We start from the raw sequence: 14346 nt of genomic DNA, 5'->3' as shown, positions 1-14346 counted from the left end.
AGACACCACGTGCAGCACAACGGCAACGAGCCAATGCACGAAGAGTAAAACAACGGGAATACTTTATTTGTTTCATTTGTGAAATTTCCAAAGGAGTTATTCTCTCAAGAGCTGCATAGCTGGATAATCACTTGGAACCGTGGAATGATGAAGCAGCGCAGAGAGGTTCGGAACGGATTTACAGCGTCAACCTTAATGGGACACGTTCACCACAAAACACACAATGTGCTAACAACAACCCTTTACACAGTAATACTGATTCGTTTACATTTCTAGTTTTTAAAACATTGTACAAAGGAAAAATACATTCCCGAATGCCCCTCGGTATGCGGTGACCAACGATAAAATGTTCATTCCAAAACCAAACCACTGCAAGCCTCACTCACGAGTGTCCAATGAACGGGTAGTATAAGTCGGTTGATGCCATTTCACACGTCGGACGTGACGTGCGAACTTCCGCTTCCTCGGCAAACGACGCTCGATGAAGAATCGCAGCGTCCCGGGATTCATATCAAAGCCGTCTACGGCCATTCTGTCTATTCAACTCCAGAAGCTCTTGGTGATCGCCTCATGAGAAGTTATGAGACAATGCAAGAGACGCGACTACGTAAAAATATGAACAGGAATTATAATATGCAAGTCTAAACAATAGTAAGAATACACTTCATGAATAAGTCAAATATACACTATTTTGCAATATATTTCAAATTAGAGACTCGAGAGTAACATTACTATACACTGTACTTACATTTTATAAAGATTTTACACGAAGGAAGTGAACCTAGATGACCGCTCGTGGCAGTACGACTCGTGCACGATCCTCGGAAGCAGCGATGGATCCAGCAATGGAACCAGCGATGGATCCAGCAATGGATCCACTGTTGGAACCAGCGATGGTAAGTCCTGGGTGCTCTTTACTCTCACAAAACGAGGAAGCAATGCTTTATGACTATAAGCACTGCTACCCGCGGAGAAAAAATGAATCCAAAACAACAGCGTTGTAGTTAACCGATGTCAGCCAACAACAAATCAAAAAATTTAGCAAGCAGGTTTTCGCAGTCGGTATTAAGATTCATAGTTGCTTTTGGGGTTAGGACATGAAATGATCTGGCCAAATCGGTGTCGTAAGACCCTCCACAAATGTTACTGGATCTTGTCGTGAAGATGCTTTGGCACAGTTTCAAATTTAATTGTGAAAATTATTCTCCAAATCACCAGTGGGCTGACACGGCAATAATAATTGCCACGTGAAATAATCGTACTCTGTTAGACCATGTCGAGTGGTGGAGGGTCTTATAGTACAGATTTGGCCAGATCCTTAAGTTGCCTAACTCAAAAATACATTATTAATTAAAGGATACAAACATGGTTCCTCCAGTCTATCATATTTATTTCAATACAACACGTGTCTACGGTCAATATTAACAGCTGTGCACGGTTATTGCTCGAACTGCCTGGTTGCGATATACCCGACGGTCAAAAAGGTGACGCATCTGTGGGCTTCAACTCACCGCCTTATTTGCAAACAACCAGCCGTGAGCGACACAGTGCTAAGGTGCCAAGGAAGCATCCATCGTGTGGCCCGAGCGAGAGCCCGCGGCAAGCCCTCAGGAGGTGGTGGCCAGGCTTTGGCTACACGCAGGTTCAGCGCGGCTGAGAGTAAAGTCTTCTGTAGACACTCACTGCAGGGCTTAACAGTCACCGACGGTCAATCTTCATCGGTATGCACGTCAATCCAACTCCACGGAGACATTTCCACACGTTCCTAAATCCTTTACTGGAGAAGAAGGTTCTACAGATCACCCCTGGTGCGTTTTAAACAGCGCTGCAACTGTGATTCTGTGAGAAGCCTTAGGCGACTGAGTCAAGTGGCCATTTCTAACCCCCACAACGAGCGCAGCCAAACCTGGACGAATTTCTCAGCCTAGGTCTATTAAGACGGTGCAGTAAACTGCCAAAAGGTTCACCACAATACCTGTACCACAGCTCGGCACAAATACATTTCTGCTATCCGAACACAAATGCCGATTCCCGGACTGCAGGATTCGAACCTCGGTCCATTCTTACCGCGAGGCACAAATGCCGCAGCATTTTCCCCCACTTCCGATGAGCACAGTTTTCTACGTACGGCGTGAAAGAAGTTCGACGTACGTCCAACTGCGCTTCCACCCTGCCACTCTAAACACGACAGTGACTGCTTCACGTCGAGAAGATGCCAATCGGTTTAATGTTGAAGACAATATGTGAGCCAGAGAGACGACTTCACATCCCAATGCGAGTGGATCGAACCGATCGCGCGTCGCCCGGGGGTGGTGGGGGTGGTGGCGGTGGGGGGGAACTCGAAGCAGAACAAATCGTCGCAGTCCGTGGCCACTTATCCACCCACTCCCAAGGTCCCCAGGGCGGCTGCCCTGACCGGCACATGCAGGCAGCATCTTCAAGGTGGGTTAGAGTCGCTTTACTTAGAGATGTCGGTGGGGGGGTGAGGGGATGTAGCGAGACTTGTTGTATGGCGGTGGGGGTGGTAGGGGTGGTGGGGGAGTGATGGTGGGGGGCAAACATTGCAGGCTGCGAGAGGGCAGACGATGGCGGGGGGAAAGGAACACGGCACAGACTGCGGGGCCGTCATCTGGGGCGCCGTTCTGTGTTTATACTTTGCACCAAAGTGCACGTCTTTTTGTTAACCTTGTGGTCTGGGAAATACTCGGCTGTTTTTAACAACTCAAAACGGCAACTAAAAACTTTCGTCAAAACCACCCACTAATTATTTCCAGATATTTATTTCGTTAAAAAAAACCCATCATCTCTGTGTTCATTGATTACATTATTGTAGCACTATCCAAACGTCTCCACCTCAAGTATTGTGATATGGAGTTGTTTAACCCTCTCAGTGCAGGCGTTGGCCGCTGACCGGTTGGGCTAGAGCTGTTCCAACCAACGCGTCTTGTCGAGGAAATAAAATGCGGTGACGACAGCGGGCACAGCTGTGTTGATGAGAATGTCCTACAGAGGCCGATGTGAGCACGATGCTAAATAAACATCGGTGGGAAGAAGTTTTAAGCGGGCAGACAGAGAAAGCTGCCAGACTATCTGCGGAATCGACAGCGAGGAGACTAGACGGACTCAATAGGCGCGCATTCAACAGCCGTCGCAAGCTTTTAAAATGGACCATGACAAAAATGTAATGGACGGGTGTGAACTGTACTCGTGTGTGTAGAGTGGATTTTTCTCTAATATTAAGATATTTTTAAGACAAGAATGTGATTTAGAATAAGCTTGACTTGTAATTCCGATTATAATGACCTTTGTTTTTAACACGCAATACATTGGTATTATGTACATCGTTGTTTGCCGCCAGATTACGTCGTTCATTGTAGAGGGAATCAATAGGCTGGATTCAATGTCCATGACGATAGAAACCCACTGGATGGATCAACAGGTAATGTATATTGCTCCGTCGCCAGTGCTGCAACGTCACGGCGCACTGTGAAATCATGGTACGGGAGCCCTACTTCATGGAAGTGGCTCCTTAATCTAAAACCCAACTAAAATATCCAGCACATGCTCCTAGTCAGTTTATATTAATATGGCGCAGGAGAGAACTAACCTCAATGGTAATACAAACCAACAACAATAACTTCGTGTAAATTGGTGAAACAATACAACGGGCCTACATAGCCTGAAGATGGTCATCGTGAAGGCCAGGTTTTCCAGGCACATTTGCTCTGTCCAGCACCTGGTGCAGGCTTCATGGGGAAACTCCAATGACACCTCTTACCTACCATTTATCACTTGTTATTAAAGTTACGGGTGAAACTGAGTTGAGACACACGAGGATGCGTGACAACCTATTGTAATAAATGAGTTTGAACTTGCGAGTACAACGCAGTTGCTATTCACCAACTGCGTATTCACGGCACTGCGCAGTTGCTGCTCGTTGTTGCTGCTCGTTGTTGCGGCGTGATGGTCGCTCAAGCGACCGATGAGGCCACGTGATTTTACTCGGACTGATAATGCTTTTAAAATCTGGCTAGACAAACCCTTCACATTTTGCATAATTTACCGTTCTTTTATATAAACGATCCTCTGCGACAAAAATATACATACGTCTTTCTTTAGGTAATCCGTTAAAAAGAATATTTTACAGATGCCCGAAACCCAAAATATCAAAAATGTAATTGTTCCACAAAATGTTCATTGCATACAGTGGCAGTGGTGCAAGATAAACTCTGTCTTGTCGAAGCATTCCAATTATTAGCAGCAGGAAAATGTTGCAAATCTGTAGCTGCCGGATATCGGCCACTCTTGCTGCTGCCACTGCCAATTGTGTGAACGCGGAACGTCAGCTCTGTGAGCCAAGGTAGAGGATGCGGACACAGCGTCACGAAGCGGCCATCAGCCCAGCGGGGCCTCAACACCACCATCGCCGTCACCGTCACCACCACCAACCCCAACCACTACCCCAACTACCACCGCTACCGCCACCACCACCCCAACCACCGCCATCACCACCACCACCACCCTAACCTCCATACCACCTCTGTCACCACTACCACTCAAACCACCACCAATACCACTCTAACCACCACCACAACCACTACCACCCCAACCACCACCACCCCCACCATCCCAACCACCACCGCCACCATGCACTCTCTACTAGCAGAGACAAAGATCCCCCATATAGCCTTAACAGACTGTTAAGGCAAGTGCTGTTAGCAAGCACCTATTGAGGCCGGCACAGCACACGAGGGGGTGGGTGGCCAGCACCACGTCAGACCGCCTTTGTCTTCCCAGTGGCGATGTTTTTATGCACCACACCAGGTACTCATTTGAGTCGACCTAGGGAAGGCCCATGACCGGTTCAGATAATCGTCAATGTTGTTGGTGGCCGTGAGCGAGAATCGAACTCTGGTCGCCGGGTTCGTAGCGCAGCGCTAACCGCTACACTACTCCCACCGCCATCACCACCAACATGCTCGCCAAAGCTGACTCAAGAGACAAGACCAATAAGCAACCATATGCCTCCTCCACATATGCAAAAATATATACATTTTTACAGATCCACCTGGGAGTGCAGAATTTTAGCAATGGTTTAACACAAGCAAACTCTGGGCCAGTTTCGACATTCAGTGTGTCATCGGGCTTACTTGAAAAAAAAGCTCATAAACTGCCAGATGTTTATAGGCAAAGACCCTCTTTGTTAGATTTCGGTCCGAGATATGCGTTAAGTTCAACCAATCTTGCTTAAATTAACCATTCCCAGAAGGCCGTGTGGCTGGTGGAATGCTCCGATTAGCAAGGCTGACTACGACATAAGTTCAACATGCATACATACATACAAAGTAAAGTCTACTTGTATTTTATGTGGAGGGACAGATATGGAAAGGGGGCACATCTTCCGTTTAGTTATTCTGTTACTTGTACTCTCCACGACGCTGACGTCTGCGTTGCTCGACTCAGCCGATCATCCCCCAGGGTAAAGATAAGCACCAGTCCTGTGAGAATCCCAGCAATGTGATCATCCAATGGAGAGACTGTACCCCTCCAGGGCAACGTGGAATTTCCACCACTGGCTCAAAGCCACCAAAGGAGACGAGTGCCACCCCATTGCTCGTTTGAGCAACGAGGACATTGATAGATCTTTGCTGCCTGGATGAGGGCTCTACAACGCGTGGTATCTCCACGTTTCAACGTAGCGGAGCACCATGTATAAACTCGCACTACCGATCATCAGTACAAGATAACCATTACCGATCAACAGTACAAGAAAACCGTTACCGATCGTCAGTACAAGATAACCGTGCTCACTTAGAATTCTCCTGGCAGCACAATGCTGCACAGAAGACCTCTCATGGGAGTGAAACGGTTCTGGTACATTAATTGTAGTTTGTTCAAGTCCTGGAGTTGCTTAATGGTCTCAGTGAGAAATTCTCATTTACCAAATGTGAAGTGGATGTTATAACCTGTAACTTCACCATTCAAAATTGTAAGGCATTATGTCATCATAGCAAATTTTAAAACAAGTTACTGTCCAAAAGATATTGATCAACGTTTAATCATCCAATCGATTATAATAAAAAAAGCAAGAATGTCAGCTGGTTCTCAGCTGGTGTTAAACTGACAAATCAGTCTCGGTGTTGTAATGTGGGTGGCATCAACAGCTTTAGCCACGACGCGATCTGAAGGAACCATCAAGGCCACGGAGCCCCTCTCTGGGTTGGTGACTCCCGGGGCTGCTGAGCATCACCAGGAAGCATGCGGGTGAATATCATCCTACATCGACGGTGCGGTGCGATGTCTACGCCCGAGTCATACACGCAAATGCTGATATGATACGCGCACCGGTGCTACGATCTGTACTGGTGTAATATAATAGGCCTTTGTGTTGATATTTTAAGTGCGGCCAATTTTGCATAGAACCCACGTTTACACCGGCAAGTAGGAGACGAGATGATGATTACACGAAGATTGAGATCATGGTAACTTGCCACATAGGGTTTCGTCGCCGATATGATTCATAATAGATTTTTGGGTTAGGCCACATAACAATTTGGCGAGCTTCGCAACAAATTTGTTCAGATTATTCCGCGGCCTAAGGTATTAAAACACGTCGCCCTATGATATCCCAAGATTACTACCAGACTCTACAGCACGAGCTAATTAATACACATTTTTTTCCTCATATCAAGTTATGACTATCAAGCCAAGCAGCGCTTTCAACGAACATTGTAATATCCGGTTGAATCATGGGTATGCCACCGACTCAGAAACTCTGTAAATTTGTATTAAAGAGTCCTCCGCGGCAGCGCTGTGCTTGCGCAAAAGCCAAGCGCGGTACTCCTCTGATTCTACGTGGTGAACAGGATGAACATGAGCACCCTTCACATTGACGGAACGATATTGCGACGCTACGTGGGATTTAGACTCGTGCGGCCTCGTGAAATTTGGTGTCAGCAGCCGTGTTGAGGCCAACAGCGGAGCTTGGGCAGTGGGAAATGGGGGGAGTGAGTGAACGGCCGGTGCTGTTGAAAGGCACCGCAATGCACAACTCGAATTACAGCAGCATTTTCGTGAAAGCGTACTCTCGACAGCGATTCACACCGCATGACACGCATCGACAGCTGGCCACGGTAGAGTCGGGAGGGTGGGGGGGGGGTTTCGAGGGCTTGCTCAGCGCAGCCACGAGGACGGCACCCACTGTGGCTCAGTGTCCAGCTTGTTGACGTGCCGCAGCAGCTCCTGGTGGGCTTTGTCCAGGTCGGCGTTCACGATGATGCCATCGAAGTAGTGGCCGTAGCCCTGCTCCATCTCGCGGGCCTTTTCGATCACCTCCCGCAGCTCCTCTGGCTGCACATCGCACGCCGTCGGAAACATCACCACGTACATCGCCGATTTCCAGAATGCAAAGCGAGTGCAATGTAAAGCGGAGATTTCAGGGTTCATGCAATGCCTTGAAATAAGCTCATTGAGCAGAAAATCGCTTTGACTTTTGTCTTGTCTAATTAAACTATACCATTAAAACTAAATAATTTTTTGGTTTATTTTACCAGGTAAGGCCCACTGAGCTATATTGCTATTTTTCAGAACCGACCGGGTCACAAATAATAGCGCAACAAAGTGGCTTATCACGTGTAAATTTATAGCAGCCAAATACTGTAAAGCATCTTTCTAAATATGGAGGGAAAAACCGGAGGACCCGGAGAAAAATCCATGCGACCACGGGGAGAATGTGCAAACTCCAAATATATAGGCATCACACGGGATTGAACCCACGACCTCCTGTATACCAGGCGAGGTAGTTAACATCTCGCCACCGAGTTCGGGTCAGCGATGGTTATGATGATAGCCCTCAGTGTTAAACACCTTTTGCTTCATTGCCAACGTAAGTGAAATATAATTCCCAAGAAACGTGCACTCACTTTGGGGTTCTTTGATTCTTTTGCCATCATGGCTCGGAGTCGTTCTTGTGACGGCGGTGCCACAAAAATAATGTACGGCTTCAAATCGGAATTCTTTAACAGCTTCAAAGACTGAAAACAAAAAACAAACACAGGCTCTCATTGCAGTGATCTCTAGTGCTGCATGATGCACATCTTCAGACACCAACTTGAGCAGTAAGGTGTCGGGACTTACACGCCATCCCGTAGGTTTATATTATTATTACCAGGTAAGCCTCACTGATGAATCTCATGGGTTTTCGAGGAATGTCCTGCCAAGTTTTCCAAGTCAGGGGGCAATGATTGACACCTATGTTTCAATCTAGCAATTTGCAGCTAAGTCTGCAAATTTGGACCATGACACCAGCACACAAAGGCCTACCCTTGCAAATGATGTCACGGGGATCTTTTAACGTCCACTGTGCAGCAGTTTCTGTGTATTTTTCTTTTTTTTTGGCTAATACCCCCTCAGAAAATTCTTCAAAGTCAGAAAATTTGGAACCAGGGCGGCAGGGGCTACACATTCGGACCGTGACCCTCTGCAACATAGCGAGCAGCTTACGATCGGAAATTTACGCGAGGTGAGGTCCTGGTTGGGGGTTGACTCGGCCCATCATCCCACCCTCCGGGTCCATGGTATTGGAGACCACTTTGTGCGGAAATCGACGGTGGTTATCCTCTGGACAAGACTCATTGACCCCCACAAAAGGAATTTGGAATTTCCACCACTGGGCTGTGTAGGGCTCTTAAGAGATGAGCACCGATATCTCAATGTTCATTTGAGCAGCAGGAAGTCACTCTTGACTTTAGTTGCCGATGATGACGATGACGACGATTATGGTCAAACTCTTTTCACGCCGCCACCACCGCGTGTGCCTCACCTGGGTGTGAAGGTTGAGGACGCAGATCTTGCCCGAGTTGATGACTTGTCGCACCGAGTCGATGCTGGTGCCGTAGAGGTTCTTCTCGAACTCGCCATGCTCAATGAATTTGTGAACTCCAATGTCCGCCTCAAACGCCTGCCGCGACACGAAGTGGTAGTCGCGCCCGTCCACCTCGTTGTCCCTCATGCCACGCGTCGTGTCTGCGAGCCAACACACAACGATTAGGGGCCCCAAGTACACAAAGCGACCCCGAACACTCGTCCCAAGTCCGCCGGGCGGAGATCGTCGTAAGATCTGAAGAGCCGTTGGAGAAAACATACAAATTAAAAAGGGCATACTTGGGTCCTAGTGAGACGGCAATGCTTGTTGGCATGACAGCGGTTGCTAGGGACGATGTCATCACTCCCACTGCACCAGCCAAGCAGCTGCCAAGAAGACAACCTCGCATGCAACATTAAGGCACTTTGAGGTCCCCCATGCAACATAGACGACAAGATGTCATCGCTCCATGCGCTTCAACCAATCAGCGGCTGAGGTGAGTAGATTTGTGTTAGTAATGTTGGTTATATTCAGTATTAAAAATGTTCAATAGTATAAGTGATTGTGTGCGTGCGAGCATGTGAGCGAGCGAGTGTGAGCGAGTAAGTAAATGAGTGTGTGTAACTGTGTGAGTAAGCGAATGAGAGAGCATGAGTGTAAGCAGGTGTGTGAGTGAGTATGTGAGTCCGTGCATGTGAGTGCGTGCGAGTGAGTGTGTGTGATTGCGTGTGTGTGGGGAGCGGTGGTGTAGCAGTTAGCGCGTTGCACTACAAACCCAGAGACCGAAGTTCGATACCCACTCACGGCGAACACCAGTGACGAATATCTTAACCGGTCTGGGCCTCCCCTAGGTCGACTCAGCCTTAATTGAGAACCTAGTGCGATGTGTGGTGCTCACCACCCATCCCATGTGCCATGCCGTCCTTCAAAAGTGCTCGCTAACAACTCTTGCCCCAACAGTCTGTGAAGGCTATAAGGAGGCTCTTTGCCTATTGCACCACTGTTTGTGAGTAATCGAGGCAAGTGTGAATGAGTAAGTGCAAGCGAGTGAGCAAGTCGGTGACCAAGTATATGTGAGTGACTGAGCGAGCAAGCGAGTGTGTGTTTGAGCAAGCCTGTGAGCCAGTGTGTGAGTGTGTGAGCCCGGAAAAAACAACCCCCTACCTCCTCGTGGTGCCGGACGGCAACGCTGTGGTGGGCAGTGCCATGGGGGGAGGGTCAATTTAGATTGGCCATTCCCCCTCATGGCGGTTATAACCACCTTCAATTAATTACCACAAAACCACGTCTAAAATATCTAATTAATAAGCTTGTGCCAGAGGCCCCGGGGAGACAGGCGTCTATGACATCTCCTGGCCAAACCTCATTTGGCAGAGCCAAGAGATTGAATCTTTACCCTCGGGGCTCCTCCACTTAAGTTTGTGAAGCCTTCGATGGCTGTACCAGGGGAATTTTCATCTGGTACAGATACAATGGGAGGCTGATCGATGTCCGGCTGCGGTCAAGGGATGGCTTCCTATTGGTCAACCATGTTATGTATGCCGATGATCTGGTAATTGCCTCTCACTCAGAGGAGAAGTTGGAGGTGCTGCTGCTAAACCTGGAGCGTGCCACTAAGAGGTGGGGCCTTACCATCAGCCCCACCAAAACTAAGCACCTGCCTGGGTATTTTATACCATCGGACACTCCACCCCACAGTTCTCAATTGGTGATGGGGCAGTTGTGGAGAGAGTGGAGTTTCCCATACCTAGGCAGTGTGCTCATGACCGGCTCCGGTTTGACAACAAAGGTCTCACTTCGAATCAGTCAAGCAGCATTATCTTTTCATCGGTTGCGTAACGCTGTGTGGAAGCTAGCTGGTCTGTCGCTCCGCACGAAGCTTCAGGTCCTTCTCGGCCACGGTCATTCCCTCCCTTCTCCACGCTTGCAAAACGTGGACCCCCCTAATGGAACATCTTCGCCGGTTAGAAACATTTAGGCTGGCCTGCCTACGATCCATCCTGGGCTTAACCAGGATGGATTTATGAGGCGCTCACAAATCGTTAAAAGATCTGGACGAAGTCCCATTGGTGAGCTCCTCCGGCAGGCAAGGCTGCGTTGGCTGATCATGTAGCCCGCATGCCCAGTCACTGCATGCCTAAACAGCTTTCGTTCGGCCGGATAGAGGGGGCTAAACGGGCGTGACACGGGCTAGAGAAGAGATGGAGTGACGTGGTACAGGAGGAGCTGAGTGGACTTGCTGATGACTGGTACCAGCGGTGTCAGGATCGGCCTCTGTGGAGGAGGCTCGTGGAGGAGGCTCATAAAGGACGCTACTGGGCAGTCGCCTTCCAACAACAACGGAGGGCGGAGGAGCGATGCTCACAACAACGAGCGGAGCGCCGGGTGGCTAAAGCACAGCAAGTTGGCACAGCAGGGGGCACAGGTGGTGCATCAGCCAGTCATCTCAGTCAGTCGAGCCGTGGCACCTGGGTCTGCCCCGTGATCTCCTGCCAGCGGGCGTTCAACATTTCACGTGGCCTCAGCGTGCACATAGCCTCGCACAAGCGTCGTGGTGATGTCACCGCCACTTAGTGGCGAATGGCGGTTGTTGTTGTTGTTGTTGTTGAGTGTGAGAGCGAGTGTGTGAATGAGCAAGTGTGTGAATGAGCAAGTGTGTGAATGAGCGAATGTGTGAATGAGCGTGTGAGTGTATGAATGAGCAACCGAGCGAATGTACATGAATGAGTGAGTCAGCGAGTTTGTGAGCGAGTGTGTGTGAGTGAGCAAGTGAGCGAGAATGTGAATGACGAGTGTGTGATTGAGCAAGCAAGTGAATGCACGTTAATGAGGGAGCGTGTGAGTAAGTGAACGAGTGTGTGAATGAGCGAGCGTGTGAGAAAGTTAATGAGTGATCGAGTGTTTGAGTGAGCGAGTGTGTGAGTGAGCGCGTGAGTGAGCGCGTGAGTGAGCGAGCGAGTGTATGTGAATGAATGAGCAAGTGTATGTGAATGAGCAAGTGTGTTAATGTGTGAGTGAGCGAGACCGTACGGGGCGTTGCGGCAGCAAAACGGTCCGCGTCACTCTCCATGAGTCTCGTTCGTAGCTCGTTGCGGCCACAGTTGGGAGGCCCGATGAGCACAATGGGTCTCTTGCGGTTCGCAGGCTGGTGGTACAGCGCCATCTCCTCGTACGTCAGGATTTCATCAGCATCCATCTCTGAACACGCAGCACAAGCGGACAAGAGCGCAGACTTTATCACCTTCCGTGTCAACCGTAGATGACCATTTGTTCATTATTTGCCCCTTGCTCGTGTTTACTCAGGGTAGTCTCACTGCGTCTCGTGACGATTTTTCAGGAGGGACTGGCCAGGTGTGTGTGGTGGTGGTGGTGGGCAATGTTGCTGTGTCGAATCCCAATCGAGTCATTTGCAGGTTTGGGATATTTGGCCAATACAAGTTACAATGTTTTTTTTTAGCTATGGGAGGAAACCAGAGAACTCAAAAGAAACCCATTCAGATCATATGGAGAACATACAAACTATGAAAACTCACTCACATTCACTCTCACTTTAACACACTCATACACTCTCTCACATATTCACTCACCCACATTCTAAACTAAACTATTCTTTATTTTACAGGTTAAGTCCACTTTTTCAGAGGTGACCGGGCCATAAATGATAGCTTAACAAAGTGGCTTATCATATGGACATTTATAGCAGCCAAAAACTCTAAAGGCATGTTGATTCTAAATTGGGAGGAAAAACCGGAGGACCCAGAGAAAAATCCAGGCAACCACGGGGAGAAAGACATGCAAATCCCACATATACAGGCATCGACAGGGTCGAGATCGAACCCAAAACCTCCTGCATACCAGGGTAGGGAAATAACATCTCGCTACTAAGGCAACCATTTTTTTACTCAATCTCACTCCCTCCCTCACTCTGCAGAACAGGAAGAGAACAAGCAAACTCCATACAGCAGGGTGCCCCAGTCGGCAATCGAACGCAGGCCGCTGTTGCTGTGAAACGGCACGAGTGTCACCCCACTGCGCCGCCGCTACGCTGCCGCCCGGTGATAGACGGTGACGATGAGCGAGGCTCGGCCCCGTGAGCACCGTGTGCCATGCCGTACCGTAAAGTTTCTTCCTCTTCTTCTTGTTCTTCTTGGCGCACCACAGCTTTCCTGCAGGGAATGTGCAGCACAGGTGAGCAGGACTCATTGGTGCCCGGCTCTCCAGACGCACCCCGATCGACTGCGCGCGCGTCTCGCGTTCGCCGTGCGCTTTAAAAAGCCACGATAACCGCGTGAGGTGGCAGGTGCTGCGCAGTGGAAACGCGGTGATGACGGAGCGCAAGGATCGAGGCTGCCTCTCCGGTCTGGGGACGCGTAGAGAGTGCGGCGAACAGGGATGAGTGATCGAGTGAAGAGAAGGGGCCACTGTTTCCTTGCTCGCTCACCCGACTTCTCCATATTGTCATCCTCCTCCACCGTCTGCTTCATGACCTCCCGCTGCTGTTGGAAGCTTTTCCCTACAAATCATCCACACAATCGCAGACAAAGAAAAAGATCCCCCTTATAGCCTTAACAGACTGATGCGGCAAGTGCTGTTCGCGAGCACCTATGAAGGCCGGCACGGCACACGAGGGGGTGGGTGGACAGCACCACTCCAAGTGGTGATGTTTACACACCGCACCAGGTACTCATTTGACGCCGAGTCGACTTAGGGGAGGCCCAGGACCGGTTCAAATAATTCTCACTGGTGGTTGCCATGAGTGGGAATCGACAAGGGTCGCCTGTTTGGTAACGCAGTGCGCCAACCACTACAAAGATCCCCCGTATAGCCTGTAACAGACTGTAGGGGCAAGTGCTGTTAGCGAGCACATATAAAGGTCGGCACGGCACACGAGGGGGTGGGTGGCCAACACCATGCCCGGCCGCCTTTGTCTCCCTAGCGGCGATGTTTACACATCGCACCAGGTACTCATTCGAGGCTGAGTCGACCTAGGGGAGGCCCAGGACCGGTTCAGATAATCATCACTGGTGTTTGCCGCGAGCGGGAATCGAACCCGGGTCGCCAGGTTCGTAGTGCAGCGCGCTAACCGCTACGAAGCTCTTTTTGCAGCTGTCCAGCTCAAGCTGGGGTTGGCAGTGGTGCAAAATCACATAGGGAGTTACATAGAAGATCCATTGCTAAGGCACACAGGGGCGGCTGCATGAAATTCAAGCCTACAATATGAATGATAAATATCGGGTTCACTCAAAACGTAGGCTTTCGTAGCCACCACCAACATGATCCACATGTGAATTTGTGTGAGGCCAGTCGAAGTTCCATGCCAATATTTCTGTCATGGTGGAGGGTTAATAGCAAAAAATTTCATATGAAACTGCTATGTAGTGGCCCAGAAATAAATATGGATCATAAACTGGGCTTGTTAACTGATATTACCGGTTCCAAAATTCAGGAACTGGTCATCGATTCCAGTGGATTTTTAGGAGGAA

The 14346-nt window shown here is 49.2% G+C and overlaps 1 protein-coding gene across 2 annotated transcripts in view; it reads right to left on the bottom strand.

Annotated features, from left to right (window-relative positions):
- Nucleotides 1-45: 45 nt before the first annotated feature.
- Nucleotides 46-14346, bottom strand: part of LOC144727207 (protein PALS1-like) — a 40884-nt gene continuing 26583 nt past the window's right edge. For both annotated transcript variants that reach the window (XM_078605868.1, XM_078605869.1), the window contains exons 10-15: nucleotides 13305-13376; nucleotides 12979-13029; nucleotides 11894-12061; nucleotides 8822-9024; nucleotides 7923-8033; nucleotides 46-7350 (exon numbers count right to left, since the gene is read on the bottom strand). In XM_078605868.1, coding sequence (XP_078461994.1) covers nucleotides 7174-7350; nucleotides 7923-8033; nucleotides 8822-9024; nucleotides 11894-12061; nucleotides 12979-13029; nucleotides 13305-13376 — 782 coding nt within the window. In that variant the 3' untranslated portion in view covers nucleotides 46-7173. The remainder of the gene's footprint in view (nucleotides 7351-7922; nucleotides 8034-8821; nucleotides 9025-11893; nucleotides 12062-12978; nucleotides 13030-13304; nucleotides 13377-14346) is intronic.

This window comes from Lampetra planeri, chromosome 25, assembly GCF_965212315.1.
Source record: "Lampetra planeri chromosome 25, kcLamPlan1.2.h2, whole genome shotgun sequence".
Classification (NCBI taxonomy): Eukaryota; Metazoa; Chordata; class Hyperoartia; order Petromyzontiformes; family Petromyzontidae; genus Lampetra; species Lampetra planeri.
The sequence above is the reverse complement of the archived record's forward strand: the minus strand, read 5'-3'. Positions and strand labels throughout refer to the sequence as shown.